We start from the raw sequence: 24,132 nt of genomic DNA, 5'->3' as shown, positions 1-24,132 counted from the left end.
GTGGAGGCTCCAGGACGGCCCAGGGCCACCACCCTCTAGTGGAGGCCGTCAGTCCTGCGGCGTCCTGGCCCCCACCTGGTCGTGGGGGAGCCCAGCCCCTACCAAGTTCTCCCCGTCAATGCCTGGGGAGAGTCTGAACGCCGCGGTGAGGCCTCGATCCCTGCCCCCTGACTGCCGCCTTGGAGCCAGGAAAGAGTAGTGGCAGAAGCCATCCCGATACCAGAAGGGTCCCTGCCGAGGGCCCCACAGGTTCTCCGGGCTGTGTCCTGGCTTAGGGGAGACAGGATCCTCTCCGGAGGATTCTCTCCGGCCCAGCGGGCACTGACCTGTCCTGTCGGCGACCCTCGTAGGACATGGGGTGGGTGCCAGGCTTGCTGTTGGTTAGCGCCTCCCAGATGGTGACCTGCGGGAAGGCATGGGCATTAGCCGTGGCGGCGCCGCAGTCCCGTGGACGCGCGCGCCCGCGGAGACGCACCTGGTCATACTCACTGCCCGCCTCAAGCAGGCTCTGCTGGATGGCGAATTGCAGCAGGTCGTCATCGTCGTCCCGGGTCGCCGCCTCCCGCTGGCCGCCCATCACGCTGTAGCCGCGCGGGGCCTCGAACAACGCCGGGGAGATCTCGCAGCCGCGGCTGGAGGCTGGGGGCGCGGGGGCTGGATCAGGCACGGCCGGGCAAGCCCCTCCCACCCACCCCGGGGAGAGCCGAGGGGCAGGCGTTCTCGCGGGGAGGGGGCCTCACTCGTGGAGCTGGAGCTGCTGACGCTGGAGGAGTCGCTGCCTGGGGAAGGCGTCTCGCTGCTGGGGCTGCCTCGCACCGATGGCACCGGCTCGTCACAGCCATTGAGGTTCCCGAAGGTGATGCGTGCGTTGAGGATGTGGAAGATCGGGATTTCTGAGGATGAGGAAACCATCAGGCACCACCACCCAACCCCTCACACCTCACCCTCAGCCTCAGCCCCGCCCCGCCCCATCCTCATCTAAACCCTGGCCCGCCCGCCACTGGCTCAGGAGAAATGGCGGTGCAGTCTCACCAATCTTGACCGGGAAGCCAGGAGGCAGGCGCAGGGTGATGAAGTCCCGGAGCTTGGCAAAAAGCGCATTGCTGACGGCCATGAGGTCAATGATGGGGGCCACCTGCTCACACAGGGACAGGGGATGCTCCTCACACAGCCACAGCTTGGCCTTGAACCTGCCCCCACCAGATCCCAAGGGGTGAGGGACACTGCAGGAAGCCATGGCCTCCCAGCATCTCCTGGAGCCCCAGCCCCCCACCCTCCCAGCACCGGCAGGGGCCTCACTTCTGTGTCTTGGTGGTCAGTTCCATGGGGCGGCCCATATCACGGTTGCCCAGCTCAAAGTTGGGGTTGAAGTATTCTTCTGCAGTGATGGCAGTGGGGTTGGCTTGGCTCAGAGTCTGAGTAATCAGGGTCTGTACCACATGGGGAGGGGCCCAGGAGCTCCCCTCAGTTCCTGATGCCAGGCCAGCTCATTTGCCGTCACAGGGCACCCAAGCTGTCCCCTCTGCCAGTGTGGCATTGACATGGCCTTGGGCATTGTGGAAAGGAGGTCCACATGGGCCATGCTAAGCCTCCCAAGCCTCCTCCTGAGCCACATCCACACCCCTCCACTTATGGGTACCCCTACACACACTCACCCCATTTTGGGGGCCCCCGTGCTGCTCAGCGATTCCCAGGAAGGACTGCAGAGGCGTCTTACAGCCTACAAGAAATGTGGCATCTCAGAGGACACCGTAGCGCCACACACACCTGGGCACCTCATCAGAGGTGACAGCACCCAAGACCTAGGAAAGAGGCTGCTTCCTGGGGTGGGGCCTGCTCACCCAACCACATACTCAGGCACCTTCACCTGAAGAGGACTGAGGGCTCCAAGGGCCAGGGGCCAGGGCCTCTGTGAGCACAGCTTAAAACAGTAAAAAGTGGCCGGGCGCGGTGTCTCAAGCCTGTAATCCCAGCACTTTGGGAGGCCGAGACGGGCGGATCACGAGGTCAGGAGATCGAGACCATCCTGGGTAACACGGTGAAACCCCGTCTCTACTGAAAAATACAAAACACTAGCCGGGCGAGGTGGCGGGCACCTGTAGTCCCAGCTACTCGGGAGGCTGAGGCAGGAGAATGGCGTAAACCCGGGAGGCGGAGCTTGCAGTGAGCTGAGATCCGGCCACTGCACTCCAGCCTGGGCGACAGAGCCAGACTCTGTCTCAAAAAAAAAAAAAAAAAAAAAAAAGTAAAAAGTAGGCCCAGGGCTCAGAAGCAACTTCCAAAAGTGCTCCTCTCCAGCTCAGTAACCCTGGACAGTAAAACGCCTGCCCCGGTAGGCGTTGTGGGGTGTGCATGTGCGTGTGTGTGTTCTGCTTCAGGCACTTCCATAGGCACCTCGATGGCATTGTGGGGTGTGCATGTGCATGTGTGTGCTCTGCTTCAGGCACTTTCATAGGTATGACTTCATGTTGTTCCTGTGAGGTAGAAATTATGCTTTTTCACTTCGGACACAGTATCTGGTACCCAGAGAATCAGGTGTGGCATCAATGGGCATACAGAATCTATGGCAAGGTCCCCTGACTTTCTAACTAGGATATGTCCCACTGGACTAGAATGGCCAATAAATGGCATACATGGCATTTCTCTCCCCTCCCAAATTCAACACCGACATTAGTAATCACTTGCAGCATGCCTCTCCACTGAACCCAGATGAGTCCTTAGAATCTTCTTAGTACTCTAGGAAGCCACTATCCATCATTAGGGCTTGGCACCTGAATTAAAATCTATTGGCCTGAATAAAGCATCCAGGCTCTTGCTAGCATGCCTGTGGGGATACTGATGGAAGCACTGAAGTGGGAGCTGGTTCCCGCAATCCTGCAACACCTCTCCCCATCCACCTCTGCCTCATTACCTTTGACCTTGCCCTTGTGCTGTTCTGAAAGATGCTCTGTCCGTGTCCGGGTGATGAGCTCCACGTTGGATGCTCCATACACCTAGGGACAGATAAAGAAAGGGCTCATAGGCAGTCCTGGTCTTACCCTGTGTCTTACCCCCAAGGGCATTGGGATCACTCCCTGTAGCAAAGGGTCCTGGAGAGACTCTGCTCCAGGCTTTTGGATAATATATGAGGTCATTCATTCATTCATTCACTTATTCATTCAACAAACATTTTTTGAGGAGCCTTTCTGTGCCAGGCATTGAGGTAGGCATCAGGGATACAGTAAACAAGCCAGACATGATCCCTGCCCTCCTGAGACTTACAATCTCTATAAGGAGACAATAAAATGGAGTTACAACAGCATGGTCCATGCACTGGTGGGGGTAGCACAGAGGCCTTCCCAGCCTACAGAAGCAGGGGAGGCTTTCAGAGGAGATACCACACACAAAACCCACGGCATTTGTTAGGTCCTGCTTTCATGTCATGGGCAACATAGGGGTCCCAGAGTAACAGGCAGAGCCTTATTATTATTTTTTTTTTTTTAGATGGAGTCTCTCTCTGTTGCCCAGGCTGGAGTGCTGTGGTGCAGTCTCTGCTCACTGCAACCTCCGCCTCCCGGGTTCAAGTGATTCTCCTGCCTCAGCCTCCCGTATAGCTGGGACTACAGGCACCTGCCACCACACCCAGCTAATTTTTGTATTTTTAGTAGAGACGGGATTCCACCATGTTAGCCAGGCTGGTCTCAAACTCCTGACCTCGGGTGATCCACTCATGTTGACCTCCCAAAGTGCTGGGATTACAGGCGTGAGCCACCACGCCTGGCCAGAAAGTCTTTTTAGGGATAAAGGCCTGACTCTAGGATCAGGCCAGCCAGGATCTGAACCCCAGCTCTGCCACTTAGCAGCTGTGTGACCTTGTACAGGTCACAGAACCACTCTAAGCCTGTATTTCCTCATCATAAAATTGACCAATCATCCCTATTTCCTGGGATTGTTGTGAAGACTAAATGGGATGCCAAGGAAAGGACTCAATAAACATGCACAAAATGGGAATACTAATAGAACAGCACCTACCAGAATGGGTTGTTGTGAGGATTAAGTGTATGTGTGCGTGTGCACATGCCCTGTGTATACATCCATACATCCATATAAAATACCAGAGCAGTGCCTTGAACCCAAATATAAGTGCTTGACCACGCTGCATTGCTTCTGCACCTCCAGGGCTGGGGAAGGGAGGCCAGAATCCCCTGCACAGCTTGCTGCAGACAAGAGTGCAGCTGGGCTGGCAGCTGGGAGCTGCAGCCTCACCTTAGCTTCATACCCATTCACCATCTCCGTCTTTTCACTGCGCCAGCCCAGAATGCCAGTCTTGTTCCTGGGGAAGCAGAGTGGTCCAGCTGAGGCAGGCCCCCCACCGGGCTGGGTCAAGGTTGACCAAGGCCATGCCCACCCACCTCTCAAAGGAGATATTCTTGGTGTCAAGCTGCGTGGTGACGACAGGCGCGGTGAGCCGGCTCAGCACCTGTTCCTCGGTGGGCTGAGCAGCAGCCAGTAGCAGGTCCCGGTCCTGCCCAGCCAATGCCAGAGTCTCTGTGTACACCACCCGGCGGTCGTGGTCAATCTCCATGACCACAGCGCTTGTGTCTGCCAGCCACGGAACAGCACAGGGGGTTCAGGGGTGGTCTGGGGCTGCTTCCCATTGTCCCCACCCCGCCCCACCTCCTGCCTGCCTGACCTTGGCCCCTGAAGACAAAGCTGCGGTTCCCTCGCTGCCAGGTCATGTGGTCAAAGCCCAGGAGCGTGGTGTCTACCCTCAGGTTCTGGCCGCTCTTCCACACTTTGTAGGTGTCACTAGGGCAGATCTTGGACACCAGGGGCACTGGTGGAAGCGGAGGTTGGAGGTGGCTTTGACTAGTCTGGCCTACCCAGCCTGGGCCAGCTCAGGGCATGGGGTTTGGGATCCATGTGGCCAGGAATGGGGGAGGGGACTGATGAGAGAGCAGCCTCTCCTCCGAAACCCCCTCCCTGGCCAATGTTGACCATACTCACGCAGAAGAGCAACCTGAGGTCGGAACGGGCGTGTTTCTGTCACCACTAAGTCCCTAGTGTCCACCATTTATTAATTCATTCACTCACTCTTTCATCCATTCTTTCAACAAATATTTATGAAACACCTACTGAGTGTTCCAGCCACTGGGAATACAACGGTGAAAAAGACAGGACTCCTGCCTTCTCAGAGCTTACCTTCTAGCAAGGAGCGGCAGGTCATGAATACAGTAAGCAAATCATGACACAGTGAAGGGAATAATACTGGAATCAAGACAGTATCTGGGGCAATCTGGAAAGGCCTAGCTGAGGCAGTAGCCCTGAGCTGAGCTAAGGGATGGAGAGAGCCACTGGAAGAGCTGTGAGAACACATTCCAGGCAAGGGAGCAAGTGCAGGACCTAAAGTGCGAGAGAGCCCAGAAGCGACCTGCTGCAGCCCGCTTACCCCAGCTAGTGAACTCCCATTTCATCTCCACGTAGAAGTCCTGGGCCTGGAGGACGAAGGGGAGAGAGGCTAAGTCTGCACTGGAGAAGGGCTCAAGGGCTCCCATGGAGGCTGAGAGGCTGGGCCTCACCTTGCGCAGCTTCTCCAGGAGCACGGGGATGCCCGCCAGCCGCTTCACCACCCGCTGGTAGTCCCGGTACCGCAGCACCAGCTGCACCAGCTCCAGGTCCCGCGTACTCACAGCCTCCTGGAGCACTGGGGGAGGAGGAGGCAAGGTCACAGGGCAGGACCCTTCAGCCAACCATAGGTCTATGATGCTGGGGAGGCCCCGGCTGTGGGGCCGGGGTGAGCAGGGCTGCACACCTGTCCAGCCGCTGCGATTCTCCCTGCCCACGTCTGCGCCGTGCGCCAGGAGCACACGGGCACACTCAAGGTGCCCCAGCGTGGTGGCCAGGTGCAGGGGAGTCCGGCCGCGGGGATCCAGCTGCTCAATGTCCACCTGGAGGAGGAGGAGGAGGAGGAGTGGAAGATAACAGCCCCAGTCACTTCGGAGACAGCCCTCCGGAGCCCGACAGCCCTGGAACAGACAGCAACCCCCACCCCCTGCTGGGGCTGCTCTGCCTCGCCAACCTCACAAGGCAACGGAAAGACAGACACTATGAGCTGGGGTCAGGTGGATGGAAAGGGGCTTAGAAGACAGGACAGAAAGTAACTCTGGAAGGGGGAGGGCCTTCCCTCCCTTCCTGTCCACCAAGGGCCCCTGGTTGGGTCCTCTCCTCCAAGGCCCAGTGGCCTGCCTGCCAAGAATAAGCCTGGGACTGAAGTGGGGTGGCAAAGAGGCTGTTGGCCAAGGAGCTCACCTGGGACCAGACCTACCCTAGGGGTCCCAAACCACCTTCAGGAAGGGCTACCAATTTAGATCACTGACATTATCATTGCGTGAGGTTTAACAGTTATAGTGATAGACAGGAATGAAATAACAAACCCACGGGATTCCTACAGTTTCACAACCAGGTCCTGCGCGTGTGGGACACTATGCATTAAAATTTGTACAAATCCTATAGTTTTGTGAATAACATGATTACATTGCATGAGATTTTTGTTGTGTGATAAAAGTGATAAAAGCTTTGTTGTGTGTGTGTGTGTGTGTGTGTGTGTGTGTGTGTGTGTGTGTGTTTTGAAATGGAGTCTCACTCTGTTGGCTAGGCTGGAGTACAATGGCGCAATCTCCGCTCACTGCAACCTCTGTCTCCTGGCTTCAAGTGATTCTCCTGCTTCAACCTCCCGAGTAGCTGGGATTACAGACATTCGCCACCACGTCTGGCTAGTATTTTGTATTTTTAGTAGACATGGGTTTTCACCATGTTGGCCAGGCTAGTCTTGAACTCCTGACCTCAGGTGATCCACCTGGCTCGAGCTCCCAAAGTGCTGGGATTACAGGTGTGAGCCACAGTGCCCAGACAAAATCTTCTTTTTTTTTTTTTTTTTAATGGAGACAGGGTCACACTATGTCACCCAGGCCGGTCTCACACTCTTAGGCTTGAGCAGTCCTCGTATTTCAGCCTCCCAAGCAGCTGGGATTACAGGCTCCTGCACCTGGCTTAGAAAGCATATTTGTTAAACATAAGTTTTGTTTGTTTGTTTGTTTGTTTTTTGAGACAGAGTCTCACTGTGTCACCCAGGCTAGACTGCAGTGGTGCGATCTTGGCTCACTGCAACTTCCACCTCCCAGGTTCAAGCGATTCTCGTGCCTCAGCCTTCCTAGTAGCTGGGATTACAGGCGGGCGCCACTATGCCAGGTTAATTTTTGTATTTTTAGTAGAGATGGGGTTTTGATATGTTGCCAAGGCTGGTCTCCAACTCCTGACCTCAAATGATTCGCCTGCCTTGGCCTCTCAAAGTGTTGAGATTACAGGTGTGAGCCACTGAGCCCGGCCTTAAACGTAAGTATTTAAATCTATTTCAAGAGTCTAGGACTTCTAGTTAAGAACAGTGAACTGACAGGCCAGACGTGGTGGCTCACGTCTGTAATCCCAGCACTTTGGGAGGCCAAGGCGGGCAGATCACCTGAGGTTGGGAGTTTGAGACCAGCCTGACCAACATGGAGATACCCCATCTCTACTAAAAATTCAAAATTAGCCAGGCATGGTGCCTGTAATCCCAACTAATCAGGAGGCTGAGGCAGGAGAATCGCTTGAACCCGGGAGGCGGAGGTTGCAGTGAGCTGAGATCGCACCATTACACTCTAGTCTGGGCGACAAGAGCATACATAACTCCATCTCCAAAAAAAAAGAACAGTGTACTGACCACATGCATGTAACTCCCTCCTCTCCTCCTCAAAACTTGATTAAAATGCCAATAAAAAGGCTTCGACTTCTATCATAATAAATGAAATTACTCTCCCACCATAAACAATGAGAAAATTATTGCTGCAAAATATATGAAGGCCGGACACAGTGGCTCACCCCTGTAATCCCAGCACTTTGGGAGGCAAAGGTTGGAGGATTGCTTGAGCACAGGAGTTCGAGATCAGCCTGGGCAACATGGCAAAACCCCATCTCTACAAAAATACAAAACAATTAGCCGGGTGTGATGGCCTGTGCCTGTAGTTTCAGCTACTCGGAGCTACTCGGTGGGAGGATCACTTAAACTTGGGAGGTGGAGGCTGCAGTGAGGTACCATCACACCTTGCAGTCCAGGCTGGGTAACAGAGTGAGACCCTGTCTCAAATACACACACACACACACACATACTCTATATAGAAAATATATGTAAAGAGAAATAACTGTTTTTAGAAGTCCAGAACTGTGATCCTTGAAATAAGGAAAATGAAAAAGGTGAGCTCTGTAATATCCCTGGATTTCTGCCTGGAGGAACATTCCAGACTATAATTCAAGGAGGGGAAGCCCGAACAGAGCATGGTGCTCTTCCTGGGTTGAGAAGATGGAGACAGGAGTTCAGGGAAGCCAAGGTACTAAAAGTTGCAGGACAGCACAGTTCTGGAAAGGAGTAAACTACTCAAAAAACTCCAGAAATCTGCACAGGGGTCTCTTCGAGTTTTGCTGGATACTAAACTACACATATGTATAGTGAAACTCAGTAATACTATGCAAAAAGGAACAATAAAATGGTAAATTCTCAGAGCTCACCAATGGCAGGGAGATAATCAAGCTCCAGCCTCCTAGAGTGCAGAAGTATATTTAATCAGACCCCAGAAGGGTTATGCCTTAGTAGTAGAGCTAAACTATCCCTAGAGAAAAGGCTCACCTAGACCCACTCTAACAAATTAAAAATTAGCCTCAGGCTGAGTGCAGTGGCTCATGCTTGTAATCCCAGCACTTTGGGAGGCGGAGGCGGGCAGCTCACCTGGGGTCAGGAGTTCAAGACCAGCCTGGCCCAAATGGCGAAACCCCATCTCTACTAAAAATACAAAAAATTAGCCAGGTGTGGTGATGAGTGCCTGTAATCCCAGCTACTCAGAAGGCAGAGGCACGAGAATCACTTGAACCCAGGAGGCGAAGGTTGCAGTGAGCCGAGATTGCACCACTGCACTCTGGCCTCGGTAACAGAGCAAGATTCCATCTCAAAAAAAAAAAAGAAAAAGAAAAAGAAAAGAAAAGTTAGCATCAAAGGCCAGGCATGGTGGCTCATGCCTCTAATCCCAGCACTTCGGGAGGCTGAGGCAGGCAGATCACTTGAGCCTAGGAGTTCAAGACCAACCTGGGCAACACGGCAAAACCCCGTGTCTACAAAAAATACAAAAAATTAGCCAGGTATGGTAGCATGTGCCTGTAGCCTCAACTACTCAGTGACTGAGGCAGGAGGATCCCTTAAGCCCAGGAGGTTGAGGCTGCAATGAGCTGAGACTGGGCCACTGCACTCAAGCCTGGGTGACAGAGGAAGACTCGTCTCAAAAAAAAAAAAAAAAAAAGCCTCAAAAAGGTCAAACTGATTTGCAAGTAATTTACCTAGTCTGCCTGAACAAAGCCCAACACTCTTTAAAGGACAATAACAAATCCAGATGCTTAACGTCATATTTACAATGTCCAACATTCAGTTAAAAATTACTAGATACAGCCAGGCACAGTGGCTCATGCCTGTAATCCCAGCACTTCGGGAGGCCGAGGCAGGTGGATCATGAGGTCAGGAGATCGAGACCATCCTGGCTAACACGGTGAAACACCGTCTCTACTAAAAATACAAAAAATTAGCTGGGCGAGGTGGCGGCGCCTGTAGTCCCAGCTACTCAGGAGGCTGAGGCAGGAGAATGGCGTGAACCTGGGAGGCGGAGCTTGCAGTGAGCCGAGATGGCGCCGCTGCTCTACAGCCTGGGCAATGGAGTGAGACTCCAAAAAAAAAAAAAAAGAAGAAGAAGAAAATATAATCTATAATCAGGAGAAAAATAATTTCATAGAAACAAGACTCAGAAGTGATAAAGATGATAGATGGCTCAATATACTCAAGAGTTTAAAGAAAAACATGAAAAAGATGTTCATGAGGAGAGAAATGAGAGGTATAAAAAAGCCAGTGGACCATCTAAAGATGACAAGTACAGTAACTGAAATGAAAAATTCACTGAATGAAAATAACAGCAGATTAGATACTGTACAATTTTAAAAATCAGTGAATTTGAAGACAGCAATAGAACTTTCCAAACTGAAGCACAGAGGAGAAAAATAGTACTGAAAAATAAAGTTGCCTGGGCTTCTATAGTCCCAGCACTTTTGGAGGCCAAGGCGGGAGGTTGGCTTGAGTTCAGGAGTTTAAGACCAGCCTGGGCAATACAGCGAGACTCTGTCTCTACAGAAAAAAAAAAACAAAAAAAAACACTTTTAAATTAGCTGAGCATGGTGGCAAGCAGCTGTAGTCCCAGCTCCTCTGGGGCTGCAGCAGGAGGATCCCTTGAGCCCAGGAGTTTGAGGCTGCAGTGAACAATGATCACGCCACTGCACTCCAGCCTGGGCAACAGAGCAAGACCCTGTCTCTATGGAGCCTCATAATCTGTAAGACATTATCAAGCACTCTAACATATATGTATTGGAATCCCAAAGGATGGAATAAAGAAGTAGGACAAATAAGACAAATTTAAAGAAACAGACCCAGTATGGTGGCTCATGCCTGTAATCCCAGCACTTTGGGAGGCCAAGGTGGGTGGATCACAAGGTCACTTCAACACCAGCCTGGCCAATATGGTGAAACCCCGTTTCTACTGAAAATACAAAAATTAGCCAGGCGTGAGGGTAGGCACATGTAGTCCCAGCTACTTGGAGGCTGAGGCAGGAGAATCGCTTGAACCTGGGAAAGGGAGGTTGCAATGAGCCGAGATCGTGCCACTGCACTCCAGCTTGGGTGACAGAGGGAGACTCCATCTCAAAATAAATAAATAAATAAATAAATAAATAAATAAATAAATAAATAAATAAATAAAACAAAAAAGAAAGAATGTCCAAAAATTTTTTTTTCTTTTTTTCTTTTTTTTTTTTTGAGACGGAGTCTCGCTCTGTCACCCAGGCTGGAGTGCAGTGGCCAGATCTCAGCTCACTGCAAGCTCCACCTCCCGGGTTTACGCCATTCTCCTGCCTCAGCCTCCCGAGCAGCTGGGACTACAGGCGCCCGCCACCTCGCCCGGCTAGTTTTTTGTATTTTTAGTAGGGACGGGGTTTCACCGTGTTAGCCAGGATGGTCTCGATCTCCTGACCTCGTGATCCGCCCGTCTCGGCCTCCCAAAGTGCTGGGATTACAGGCTTGAGCCACAGCGCCCGGCCCAAAATTTGTCTAAATGTGATAAAAACTACTATGGTGGGTTGAAGAATGGTGCCCCTCCTAAGACATGTCCACATCACATTGTGACCCTCAGAGCCTATGAATGGGACCTTATTTGAAAAAAGGGACTTTGCAGACATAATTAAGGATCTCAAGATGAGATAATCCTGGATCACCCAGGGGGCCATAAATCCAATGACAAGTGTCTTTCTAAGACACTCAGAGAGGTGAGAAGGCCATGTGAAGATGGAGGCAGAGACTAGAGTTCTGCAGCCACAAGCCAAGAGGGTTGTGGCCCAGTCACCAGAATCTGAAAGAGACAAGGCAGGACTCTTCCCTAGAGCCTTTGGAGGGACTGCCTCCCTGCCAACATCTCAAATTTGTACTTACGTCTCCCGAACTGTGAGAGAGATTTTTTTTTTTTAGATGGAGTCTCACTCTGTCACCCAGGCTGGAGTGCAGTGGCGTGATCTCGGCTCACTGCAAGCTCCGCCTCCTGGGTTCACACCATTCTCCTGCCTCAGCCTCCCCAGTAGCTGGGACTACAGGCGCCCGCCACATTTTTTGTATTTTTAGTAGAGATGGGGTTTCACTGTGTTAGCCAGGATGGTCTCGATCTCCTGACCTTGTGATCTGCCCGCCTCGGCCTCCCAAAGTGCTGGGATTACAGATGTGAGCCACTTAACCTGGCCAAATATTTGTTGTTTTAACCCACCTAGTTTGTAGTAATTTGTTGTGGAAACTAATACCAAGATAAAGCCACAGAACCAAGAAACTCAATGAACCCCAAGTAAGACAAACACGAAGTAAACTACACCAAGGTCCATCATAATCAAATGCTGAAAACTAGTGGTAAAAAGAAAATCCTAAAAGCATTCAAAGAAATGAGGTCCATTATGTATGGAAGAACAAATACAGGAAATATTACATTCTTCTCATCAGAAACTATGCAAGCCAGGAAACAATATAATGAAATCTTTAAAGTGCTGGGGGGAAAAACAAAAACAAAAACTTTCAACCTAGAATTTTTTTTTCCTCTAATCCAGTATGACTGGTATTGACCTAGAATTCTATACCCAGTGAAAATATTCTTCAAAACTGAAGAAGAAATAAATATGTTGGCAGACAAACAAATACTAAAAGAATTTATTGCCAGATGTGCAGGAAATGTTCAAAGGAGTTCTTCAGGTGGAAAGAAAATGATCCCAGATGGAAACCTGAATCTGTACAAAGGATTGAAGAGTGCCAAAAAATGTTAAATGTATAAGAATGTCAGGAGGACAGGCACAGTGGCTCACGTCTGTAATCCCAGCACTTTGGGAGGCCGAGGTGATCAGGTCAGCAGAGGTCAGGAGTTTGAGACCAGCCTGGCCAACAGGGTGAAACCCTATCTCTACTAAAAATGCAAAAATTAGCTGGGTGTGGTGGGGGATTCCTGTAATCCCAGCTACTAGGGATGCTGAGGCACATGGATTGCTTGAACCTGGGAGGTGGAGGTTGCAGTGAGCAGAGATCACACCACTGCACTCCAGCCGGGGCAACAGAGAGAGACTCTGTCTCAAAAAAAAAAAAAAAAAAAAGAATGTCAGGCTGGGCGCAGTGGTTCATGCCTGTAATCTTTGGGGGCCGAAGTGGGCAGATCACTTGAGCCCAGGAGTTTGAAACCAGCGTGGGCAATGTGGTGAAACTCCGTTCTACAAAAAAACACTAAAATTAGCCAGGCGTGGTGGTGCATGCCTATAGTCCCAGCTACTGGGAGGCTGAGGTGGGAGGATCCCTTGAGCCAGGGAGCGGAAGGTTGCAGTGAGCAGAGATCATGCCACTGCACTCCAGCCTAGGCAACAAAGCCAGATCCTGTCTCAAAAAAAAAAAAAAAAAAAAAAGTCAATAAAATATTTAAAACCCACAAGAATAAAGAGATGTCAGAGATGGGAAACTTCAACACACTTGAGAACAGGGAAAGTGGCTAGGGCCTCACCAACTGACTTAGGGGAGCCAAGGAAGCCAAAACTAAAGCAGCCACAGAGGGAAACGTCCATGTAAGGAGCAAGCCGGATGACCCCCAGCCCCCCCTGAAAGGTGTAGGTAGGACCCGCAGGCAGTGGGGAAGGCAGAGGTGGAGGTGAGGCTACAGCTGAGTGCAGGGAGGCTGGTTACAATTCAGAGCCCCCTGGTTCCCTTCCCAGCCTCATTAACCCCTTCCTCACCACACGACACCAGGGGTTTATTCTCTGCAGAAATTGGGCATGAGATGCTCTGGACTCAGGGGCATTGACCACAGCAGAGGATGAGGTATGGTGCTGAAAGCCAGTGACCTGTGAAACCGCAGCCCCTTCCCTGCCTGGGTCCTGAACTACTGGCAGCCAGGTCACACCACCACCACCCTATCCACCCGAGCAAGAAGTCATCCCAAAGACCTCAGAATACAGACATCTGGTGACCCTACAATGAACAGGCCAGCCTGCCACCTGATCACCTTACAGTAGCACCCACACATCTCTGAACTCCACAGCCCCATTCTTAAATATGATCCAACAGCCGGGAGAAACCGGACACTTGATGAAAGCTTCCCATGTGAAACAAACCAAAACATACAAATTAGATGCTAAGAACCCAGAGGAAATTCTCTCGATGCAGGGAATAAAAGAAAACTCTTTGGGGGAAAACAGTAATTTACATCCTCAGGAAAATATAAAAAGATCATTGAATCCATGAAACAAAATGGGACAGCCTGGTTTTCCATGATGTCTCCTGCCTTTTCTCTTGCCTTCTTCATTCTGGAAGTGACTTTCTTAACTTTTCCTTGTTTTCTGCATTCCTGGACAGCTGCACTTGCCCCGTAAACAGTAAACATCACCTGAATTTACTTCATTTTCAGGTGGAAAAAAAAAAAAAAAAACTTTGAAACTGTCTTTATCTCCTCTTTTTCCCAGCACCCTCCACATCTAACCCATTAGGAAAACTTGTAGGCTCTGCCTTCGAAACAGACCTAGAAGCCTCCCAGTTTCCACCACCTTGCAGCTGTAGCCACCCCATCTCTCACTGGCAGCTCCTCACCGTCTTTTTGCTGCTCCCCTGGTTCCCAAGCTCTATTGTCCATCTCACTTATGGCAGCTAAAGTCATCCTGTGTAGTGTTACTCAGGTCCTGACACTCTTTAGTTCAAAATCTTCCAGTGGCTTCCCATAATAGTTAGCAGGGAATCCAATGGCCCCAGACTTCTCTTTGAACTCATTTGCTCCACACTTCGCCAGCGACCTTCCCTGGAACGTTCTCCAGGGTCCTCCAGAGAGCCCCAAGGCTTTCTCCGTCCCTTCACTCAGGCTGCTGCTCAAATGTCACCTCCTTAGAAAAGCACACCCTGATAGCCCATCTGAGGTGACAGCTGCTATGGCTCTATCCACTGCCCAACCAAGTGTGCCTGTTTAGCACCTCCTGCACCTGGAACAAAGCCCCATCAGCCAGGTCCCTGTCTGCTTTGTTCACTGCTGGTTCCCCACTCCCCAGGCAGCACTTGGCACATAAATATTTGCTAGACAAGTGCATAGAGTACTAGGCTGAGGGGGCACGAGGAGGAGAAGGTAATTAACCAAGAAATCATTGCAGAAGTATATTGTTTATGCACGGGAGGCTCAGGTCTGTAATCCCAGCACTTTGGGAGGCCAAGGTAGGTGGATCACTTGAGCTCAGGAGTTCGAGACCAGCCTGAGCAACACAGCAAGACCCTATCCCTACAAAAAAATACAAAAATTAGCCGGGCATGGTGGCACCTGTAGTCCTAGCTCCTTGGGAGGCTGAGATGGGAGGATCACCTGAGCCTGGGAGGCAGAGGCTGCACTGAGCCGTGATCACACTACTGCACTCCAGCCTGGGTGACAGAGTGAGAACCTGTCTTATTAAAAAAGAAAAAAGAGACGGGGCGCGGTGGCTCAAGCCTGTAATCCCAGCACTTTGGGAGGCCGAGACGGGCGGATCATGAGGTCTGGAGATCGAGACCATCCTGGCTAACACGGTGAAACCCCGTCTCTACCAAAAAAAATACAAAAAAACTAGCCAGGCGTGGTGGCGGCGCCTGTAGTGAGCCGCGATCGCACCACTCACTCCAGCCTGGGCAACAGAGCGAGACTCCGTCTCAAAAAAAAAAATCAAAAAAGAAAAAAGAAGGAGAAAGAAAGAGAGAGAGAGAGAGAAGGGAGGGAGGAAGGGAGAGGAGGGGAGGGGAGGGGAAAGGAGGGGAGGGGAAAGGAGGGGAGGGGAGGGGAGGGAACTATATTGTTTATAATTAGGGAGGTAAATGACAGGAGTGTTTGAAGTGGTCACCTCTGGGGAGGTAGGAGAGGCGGAGCAAGAAGCACCGCTTTTCCTAACGCATCTTCTATCAACAGTTAAATATTTTAAAGCATGACCATGAACTCTTTTGTCGAAAATGAAACATTTTAAATAATTTAAGATTATTTATATAATTTTTATAGCCTTATTCTGACATTTCTTCATTTTTCAATATACTGGGAGCCTCAAAAAAACCAGTGGGCCTGGCCCCTGCTGGCCTCCGAGCTGTGGCCCCCACAGAGAAGGGGAGCACTGTTGACTCTTGTCCTGTCTTGGTTGGGCTAGACCCCTGGGCTTGCAACCTGGGTGGGGTCTTGATCCCTGCAGGGGGAGTGGGAGAGGGCCACAGGACCCGAGCTGACTGGGGAAGTCCGGAGCCTCCCGACGGCGCTGTGCTGAGCCATCCAGGCCTCCCAGCCCTGCCCCACATGCCGCAGCTGCTGCAGCTAATAAGGCCCTAGGGAGCTGGCAGGGCCCCTGCCTCGCCTCAGGGCTCCAGATGCTGCCTCCCTCCCACTCAGGTGCCTCAACTCCAGGCCCCAGAGACAGGATGGCACTCCCTTGCAGGCAGGGTGCCCCTCCCCATCCCCACACCTCAGGAGTGCTCCCCAGCGCACCTCCCCAGGGAGGCCTGGATGGCTCAGCACCCCATACACCCCATGCAGAACCCCAGGCACTCAGCCAAGCCCCAGAGCAGCTCTCCCCACAAGCCCAGAGTGCCACGTGCAGTGCAAGTGGCACCTTGCCCTGGACCCAGGTAGGAGAATTCATTAATCTCCTCAGCAGAGGCCATCAGCTCTCCTCAGCAGAGGCCTCTAGCTATTTAATTGCTGGAATGAAAAGGTTTCCCATGAAACCCAACACCCAGCCCTCCCCACCAAGAGAATGGAGATTCCTTATCCCAGCAGGCCTCAGCTAGTGTCAAAATCTGGGGTCTTTGGAGTTTCGTAGCTGGGGCTCCCTGGGCAGAAAGCCCCCCGGCCTCCACTCAGGCACACATACCACACGCTAGTACACACGGGTACCATACAAATACACACCCATACGCTCATAGGTACTCACATGTGCCCTTAAGTGTACAAGCACACGCGTGCCCAGCTGCCTTCTGGCCCTGCAGGAGTCCACTCCTATGTAACGAGTGTGTGCGCTGCCAGCAAATCTGCACAGGAACACCCCTCACACCCACGTGCACTAGCAGGGTACTTTCCAAACTCCTTTAGCATGAGCAGAATCCTTTGGTTAAGGGAAGTATGAAAAGCATACACCTACTGTATGGACTAAACATGGTGCTTGCAAGGAAGGTGAGGGACGCAGAGCCTGTGCTCAAAGCCGTGCCTGCTTAGCCCCTTCCCCAGCCCACTGGGAGGAAAGCAGGAGTCTGGTGTGGTCATTGCTTGACCTCTCTTGCCCAACGTGGGGCACAGGGGCAGGTCTGCCTGAGCTCATTCAAGGGGAGGGAGGCAGGATGCATCCTCAAGCTGCATAGGAGGCCATGGGCTGTGGGGGCTGCACCCTGGACTTCTCCCTCCATGTCGCCCCTCCCATCCTGCCCGTGCAGCCCCTACCCCTCATCCCAGAACACAATGATTTTTGGTTTCTGGGGTTTGCGGCTCCCTCTCCTGAGCTTCCTAGCTTACCAGCTGTGGTGATGCCCCACACCCAGGACTGCCTACTGTAGGCAAAGGGAGGGGTCTGAAGTGCTCCCCGCACATCCCGGGCCCCACAACCCATCTCCCCTGCCTCTAGGTCAGAAGAGTGAACAGGGAAAGCAGGAAGCAAGCCCATGATGGAGAACGCCCCAGGGAGAAGGAAAATGTTTCTCTGGGACCACAGTCTGCCCACTTCAGGGTTCTGGTTGCCAGGAGCAGAATCCTGCTCCCCAAGCCCAGCCTATACATGTCCCTCCCATGGGAGCTGCACAGGCTAACCCTTCCCCCTGCCCCCACCCCAGGGAACACCAGGAACTTGTGACTTCAGAACCAGGGCCATGCCCAGCTGGCCATGCCAGGCAAGGGGGAACTGGCACATTCCCTGGCCTACAACCCTGTCCCCCTTGACCTGGCAGGGAACATGCATGGCGGCAAGCAGGGCACCGTGCCGGCATCACAGCACTGCTGGGTGCCCCTTCCCTTCACCGGGCACCTCCTATCTGCCTACCACTCCCTGCTTCCAGCCTCCAGCAAAACAATTAGGGCCTGAGTAAAGCCCATTAACCTCCTCTGAAGGTGGCCATGCTGACCCCCTCCTCAGCCAGCTGCACTGCCAAGCCTGCCCACGGAGGGCCTCTGCGGGGCTTTCTTGGAGTGAAGAAGAGGCAGCTATGCCAAGCCAAGACCAGGGAAACCCGGTTCCTGAGTGCTTGAGGAAAGCTGAGCTGTTTCTGTGGCGGCTGGTACCAGGAGGACTAGAGGCCAGGGACCCCTAGCTGCAATGCCACGGTTCCACAGTGCTTTTATCATGATGTTAGGTGGCTGTCCTCAGGTCCCCCTGCAGAAAACAGAGCCTGGTGCCCTGGGGAGTAGGCAGCGTACATCTGGATACAAGCCTCACTCTGGGCCAGTCCTCAAAGGGGGAGACAACCAGGGAACTCTCCCACCCACACGGAGTGGCATTCCCCTTTTTGGCATGCCCAAGGGAAGGAGAGGACTGGCCTGGCTCCTCTGTGGTTGAACAAGGGTTAACCTCCACCAGTGCCCTATATTCCCCCTGGCCTGCATCCAGGGCAGGCAGTCCATTTCAAGGAGACATTAACTCACTGGGGCAGGGGTAGGGATGAACCTGGGACCTTGTTTCTGAGGCAGCCAGAGGGGTGGGAGAGAGAAACATATGAGCAGCCCCCAACACCTCTACCTGCAGCGGCTCCAGTGCCCCCCACCCCAGCAAGATGGCCACCCACTTCAGGACTATCAGCAGAGAGGCCTGTTGGAGAAGTCTTTTCTCCCAGGGCATTCTGCCTCTCTCCAGTCTCTGCAGTAAAAGGACCACCCACCCTCAGGCAAGGGAGTGGGACTGAAGCATTCTGGAGATTCAGCATTTTGCCTAGTGATCCTTGGACCCCTGGGAAGTTCTTCCCACATGAGGCTTGTCTTCTTTTGCTTTCAGGGAAGGAAAGCAGAGAAGAGCCAGCAGAGGGTGGCTGGCCATGTCTTAGCACTCTGCACATCACCCTGGAATTCCCTGTTCACACTTGCTTCACCAGAACAGAGACTCCTTGAGGGCAGGGGCTGGTGCTCTGTTTGTTCATCTGTTTCCCGGGGGCACTGTAACCCACTCTCTTTAACAGGCCTCTCATGGCTGCAGAGCGCTGCCTTTATGATAAATAAACAGAGACAGAGTCTGAGGAGTTCAGTCCAAGGAGAAACTTGGAGAGTGCTGGCGTAAGCACAGGTAGCAGGAAGTGGTCACCCAGACCCGCCCAGAGGCTTGCAGGCACAAGTCACTCGGATATTTACAGGGACTGCCATGCAGAGCTGGATGCCATACAGGCCTCGGGGCTGATTCAGCGTGGGACTTCAGAGACACATCCTGACCCCCAGCCTGCTCAGTCTGATGGCCTGCCCTCCACCTCCATGCTTCCCTCGGCGATTGCACAGCTCCTCAGACTGAACTTCTCCTGACTCAAGAAGTGGCCCTCAGAAGGTAAATTCCCACAGCGGGCAACTGCGCTAACCACCCCCAGCCCATGGTCCCAAGGTCTCAGACCCAGACTGAAACTGGGTTCTCAGCCTGCAGCAACCCATGGGGCCTGGGCCCAGCTCTGGCTCCTGCTGCCCACCCTGGAGGGGGGGTCATCTCTGCCATGAGTGCCTACCTGTGGCCTGGGTGCCAAGGGCAGAAGTGGCAATCTGTAACCTGTGCCTGCCTTTGTCCTGAAGCATGGCCAGAAGACATCCCCCTTTCCCGTTTTCTTGGAGACCACTGCCCAGCCCAAAGCTGGTGACCCACGTGGTCTTACTGACCAGCAGAAACCAGGGAGCCCACCTCGTGTGCAGAACCTCAAGTCCTTCCAGCAGCCAGGGCCCCCCAGCTTCCTCTGCGCCTAGAAGCCAGGCCCCAGCACCAGCGGGCAGGAGAGCGCTTTTCAGCACCTGGACAAGGCCCTTGGGGCCTCCCAAGAGGGTCTTTCTCCACTCCCCGTTCCTGAGCTGGGGCTGGGGTCTGAGGGATCCAAGGATCTGCCCAGTTTGAGAGCTAAAAAAGAGAAAGCGCTCACCGTTGGGGAGAGGGCGCTGGGTGGGGCTGGGATGCCTGGGAGTGTGACACAGCCTCTTCTCCATCCTTGACCTATGGCCCCCTCTCCACGCAAGCCTTTCCCACCTCCGCACCCTCATTCGGGAGGTGTCGCCGCTCCACTGTCTGGGGCGGACTCTCCACCACATGGAACACCGATCCAGCCCGCAGCCCCTCCCTGCAGCCCTCACTGCCCCGGCGGAGGAGGGGCACAGTGGCCCCTATCCCCATCCAGGAGGGTCCGAAACACGTGTGGTCCCGCCTGTCCCGGCCGGAGGGGAGCGGGCAGGGCCCGCTCCCATCACCCCTTCCCGGTCAACAAGCACAAAAGCCGCGGCCGCAAACAAAGACGCGCCGCAAACTCGCCGGGGAGGCGGGACAGCCCGCGCCGCACCCCCTCCCCTGGCCGGACGGGCGTGCCTGGCCGTGGGGTCCCTGCGGCGCCCCGACAGCACTCCTACCTGGCCGGCGCGGACCTCCTTCTCCAGCTCGCGGTGGCGGTTGTACCACACGAGGTAGTGCAACGGGTATTTGCCCTCGGGCCCCTTCCTGGCGGAGGCGTTGGAGGGGATCATCGCCCGCTCCTCATGCCAGGGCCGCGGCGCCCGGCCGGGGAGGAGGGACGGCGCCGGAGCCGGGGCCCGGGGCCGCGGGGCGGGGGGCCGGCGCTGCCTGCTCGCGGGGCTGCGGCTCGGGCATGTGCGAGCGGCGGCGGGCGGGGGCGGCGCGCCCGGCGCGGTGCGGGCGGCGCGGGCGACGGGCGTCCTCGCGAGGCGGCGGCGGCGGCCGCGGGTGGCGCGGAGAGGCCCCCACCCGCCCTGGGAGGGAGCGGGCACTCGGCAGCGCGGCGCGGACTCGCGCTCGCCTCCCACACCCCCGCACACAAAGACGCGGCTCGACGGAGGGAGCAGGCGCCTGCAGCCGGCGCGGGGGCGCAGGGGGCGCGGGCCCCGGGGACGCCGCCGCAGGGACGCGCGCCCGCAGCCCCCTGCTCCCCGCAGCTGCATAGCCCGGCCCTCAGCCCGAGCGGCCGGCGAGGGATGCGGGGATGATGGGCAGAGAGGAAGGGGACCGGGCGCCCCGGGTAGAGCTTGTCAGCTCAGCCCCGCGGCATCATGGGGCTTGTAGTCCGCCTCGTGAAACTGGGGGTGGCAGGTGGCCGGAGAGGGTCCGCACTGTCCCCGAATCCCGTGGGAGAATGGGCGGAGAGTCAGGCCTGGCCCGGACGCGGGCAGGGGCCTGACGCCAGGTGGGCTGGGGTGCACCTGCCCCACTGGCATTTTGCCTTTTGCTGGGGAAGGAGGGGCACGGGCCTAGGTCGAGCGTTTGGGAGACGGTGGAGGTGTAATCTTCAGAATTGAGCTTGGGTCCCAGGGGCCTTGAAGAAGGATCCGGATTCCCAGAAGACAGCGACTGATGGGGGGAAACTCCTGAGAAAGATGTGGGGCATCAGTACCAGGGGTCATTGGCGCAGCCAGGGGTCTGGCCCCTGGAACATTTCTGAGGAGTCTTCCCTGCCCTGTTAGAAAATTAAACTCCATCTTCCCACACATGTCATTGGAAACAATGTCCAGTAAGGCGGGAAAGACGGTCCTTCCCCCCAGACACACTGTCCCCAGCAAGAACCAGAGTGAAGTTGGACAGAGAAAGCAGCAGGTGGCAGCTTCGCTCCTCCACCCAGTTGGTCCCTCAGGAAGGGAAGTGACTGATTCCAGAGACTGTCTTCTTCCTGAATGACCCCAGGGCGAAGAGGTACTTCCAGAACGGTCCCTGCAGAGGGTGTGGTAAAAGTTGAATTGGCCTCTCGGCGCCAATTGCAAGGCCTGGAAGGACCAAGAGGCTTGGACCAGTCCCTGGAGGGAGGGGACTGTGATGTCAGAGAGACCAGAGTTCGAATACCTCCAACTGCCTGACCTTAAAAGAGCAAACTGCTTAATTTTTCCGACTTTCTCGGTCCACTCCCCTTCAAAATGAGACTCTAGATACTACCTCCTGGGTTGAGCTAAGGATAATGACTGCCCTGGAAACAGCGCCTCCCTCCCCCAACCAGGCGGGCCGAGACAGGTGGCGGGACCAGGCACGGTGCCTTCTTGAGCCCACCTCAAAACAAGGCAGGAATAAGGGATTCCACACCGGCCCTACTTAAAACAACAATCCAAGAAGTATTTGTGTGGGAGGTGCCAGCAAAAGCTTGCAAACTCTCTCAGGTTTCTTTGTGTGGTCTTCTCTCCTTCCTCCTCCACACCCTGCGGTGCCAGGCCCCGGCGGGAAGAGACGAGGGAGGAGCGGGCTGCCTCGCCCGTTTCTCCCGCCTGGGAGGAGCCAGCTGGCTTCTCGGGCGGCCCGGGACCGCTGCCCGCCTGCACCACCAGGGGTCAGCAGAGTGTCGTGGCTGCAACTGGTGCAGGGGAGGGGGGCTGTCGCGGGGGAGGGGCATCTAGGAGTGGCCAGGAGCATGCCAGTGCGTTTCCTTATTAAATTGTCTTTCGAACCTTGTGTGTGATTCCACTGTAGCAGTCCTGCTTCCTGGGGTGGTGACATCTCCACGGGGGAATCCAGAAACCCTTTTATCTCCAGTCCCAGGCCCAGAAGTTTGGCTGTGACGGGGCTGGGGAAAACAAAGTTTGGACAGCGTGTCCGCGCCGGGGCCACTCCCAGGTAGTCGCCGAGCCAACTAGGAGATGGGGAGTGGGGCTGCGGGGGGTTGGTAAGCAGAGTGAGTCATCCTTCTTCCCCAGCAAAGCCCAGGAGTCCGAGGACAGGGGAAGTTGTGGGGAGCTGTACCCTGGGCGGCCGGGTTCTTTTTTTGCCAGGCGGCGGTAGACACTGAACCCAGGTCGCTTGCGCTTCGGCTGCGCGCTCAGCTGCCACGTGCTCGAGACGCGCCCACACAGCGGAGAAACAAAGACAGCCAAGCGGCAGGGCTGCCAGCAGCCTCCTCGACATTTAATAAATGAAATTCCATAGCTGGGGGTCGATCGGGGGTGAACGGGAGGCCACCGCTCGTGGACTGAGCGCCCGGCACCGGCTGCCTGGCCACTCCTTCCGTCTCACTCCCCCCGCCCCTTACCCCCTTCCCACTGGGGCCACGAAAGCCCATGGATTCTTTGGTGAGAGAGCAGCTCGGGGCGGCAGGTAGTACTCCTCCCTACATAGCAGCTAGGTATCGTTGCTTGGAAAAGCCCCACCAGCTGAGCGGCTGGCTGTCGGGGGAGGGGAGGCCTGCAAGATTTTTTTAAGGTGCAATTATAAATAAAGCCCATGGATCGCGATTTCAAACAAACTTGTCAATCTGGGCCGCAGCAAGAGGCGATGGAGGCAGCTTTGCATGTATTTCGGGTGGTGTGACTCATGAGAATTACTTGTCTCCCCTAGGGAAGGAGCCTGCCCACCCACAAGTCACTGCCGCTCTGGCACCGCTGGGATAAATCGACCAACTTGAGCACCCCTGCCAAAGGACTGCCCCCATCTGTTACCGAGCAGGAGTCTCTGACTCTTGGAGAACCCCTCCTCAATTGTCACCACTGACCTGGCCCCCAGGTCTGGCCCTGGGGACCTCTGCCCTCTCCCCACAAGCAGAGTGCCCGGGCCTTTTGCTGCTGCAGGGATTGGGGGTTGGGTGCACGCGCGGCACACGTGTATGGGGGAGCATGCTCAGTGCGGGGGCTGTGCTCATGTGAGGCCTCCAACTAGGCTCCCTGCCCCCCAGCCCACCCACGTCCCTCACCTGCCTTGCCTTTGCCTGCCTCTTCGTGTGAAGTCCAGGAAGAAAAGCTGTCACCTGAAACGGCCCCTCTGTGTTATATGCACCCTTTCTGGACGCACACACCTCTGGTGGCCCAGAAACACCGTGTGTATAAGGCGGATGACAAGTGGATTTGAGTGCACACAGGCACAGTGGTCACTCCTTGGGAGGTCTTTAAAAACCGCCCAGATTCCTCTCTGGATGGAAGCATGCATGGAGAGATAGATATATTTTTAGTCCAGAGGCAGGGGAATACACTGCCTGACCTTTCTAGCACCTGGGCGTCCATATTGTTGGCAATGAGCGTATTCAGCAAGAGTGTGACACACACACACACACACACACACACCTGGACACACAGATGTGGACACCTACGGGACCGGGCCCACCTCACCCCAACCAGAGATAGAAGAGTACCCCAAGGCACAGCCCCTTTGACCTGGAGCGGGACTTGGGCCTACAAGTCCTTCCTGCCTAATCCCCGCCCTCGCCGTCCCTGGGCCCAGCGTACCCCCGGCCACCCCACGCGGAAAGTGAAGGGGAGGGGGTTGTGAGGGTGACTCACATTGCCTCCGGGCCAGGCGAGCGCCGCAGCGGAGGCCAGGACCGCAGGCCCGCTGCCCGCCGGGGCCGGGCAT

General features: G+C 54.7%; 1 protein-coding gene across 3 annotated transcripts in view; it reads right to left on the bottom strand.

The window, feature by feature from the left end:
- ANKRD13B (ankyrin repeat domain 13B) overlaps nt 1-24,132 on the bottom strand; it is a 25,584-nt gene extending 1,452 nt beyond the window's left edge. The window contains exons 1-14 of one of the 3 annotated variants that reach the window (XR_004054940.1): nt 20,211-20,845; nt 5,792-5,927; nt 5,559-5,683; nt 5,429-5,474; nt 4,673-4,816; nt 4,392-4,581; nt 4,246-4,312; nt 2,912-2,993; nt 1,656-1,720; nt 1,300-1,430; nt 1,033-1,135; nt 741-893; nt 476-639; nt 327-403 (exon numbers count right to left, since the gene is read on the bottom strand). Coding sequence is in view for 2 of the 3 variants with exons in the window: in XM_030922918.1 (XP_030778778.1) it covers nt 327-403; nt 476-639; nt 741-893; nt 1,033-1,190; nt 1,300-1,430; nt 1,656-1,720; nt 2,912-2,993; nt 4,246-4,312; nt 4,392-4,581; nt 4,673-4,816; nt 5,429-5,474; nt 5,559-5,683; nt 5,792-5,927; nt 20,211-20,756 (2,084 nt within the window). In the remaining variant the exon portion in view is untranslated. Of the gene's footprint in view, nt 1-326; nt 404-475; nt 640-740; nt 894-1,032; nt 1,191-1,299; nt 1,431-1,655; nt 1,721-2,911; nt 2,994-4,245; nt 4,313-4,391; nt 4,582-4,672; nt 4,817-5,428; nt 5,475-5,558; nt 5,684-5,791; nt 5,928-20,210; nt 20,846-24,059 lie in introns of those variants that run through there. The other 2 variants (XM_030922919.1, XM_030922918.1) reach the window with 2 other exon arrangements.

This window comes from Rhinopithecus roxellana, chromosome 19 (assembly GCF_007565055.1).
Source record: "Rhinopithecus roxellana isolate Shanxi Qingling chromosome 19, ASM756505v1, whole genome shotgun sequence".
In the NCBI taxonomy this organism is placed as follows: Eukaryota; Metazoa; Chordata; class Mammalia; order Primates; family Cercopithecidae; genus Rhinopithecus; species Rhinopithecus roxellana.
The sequence above is the reverse complement of the archived record's forward strand: the minus strand, read 5'-3'. Positions and strand labels throughout refer to the sequence as shown.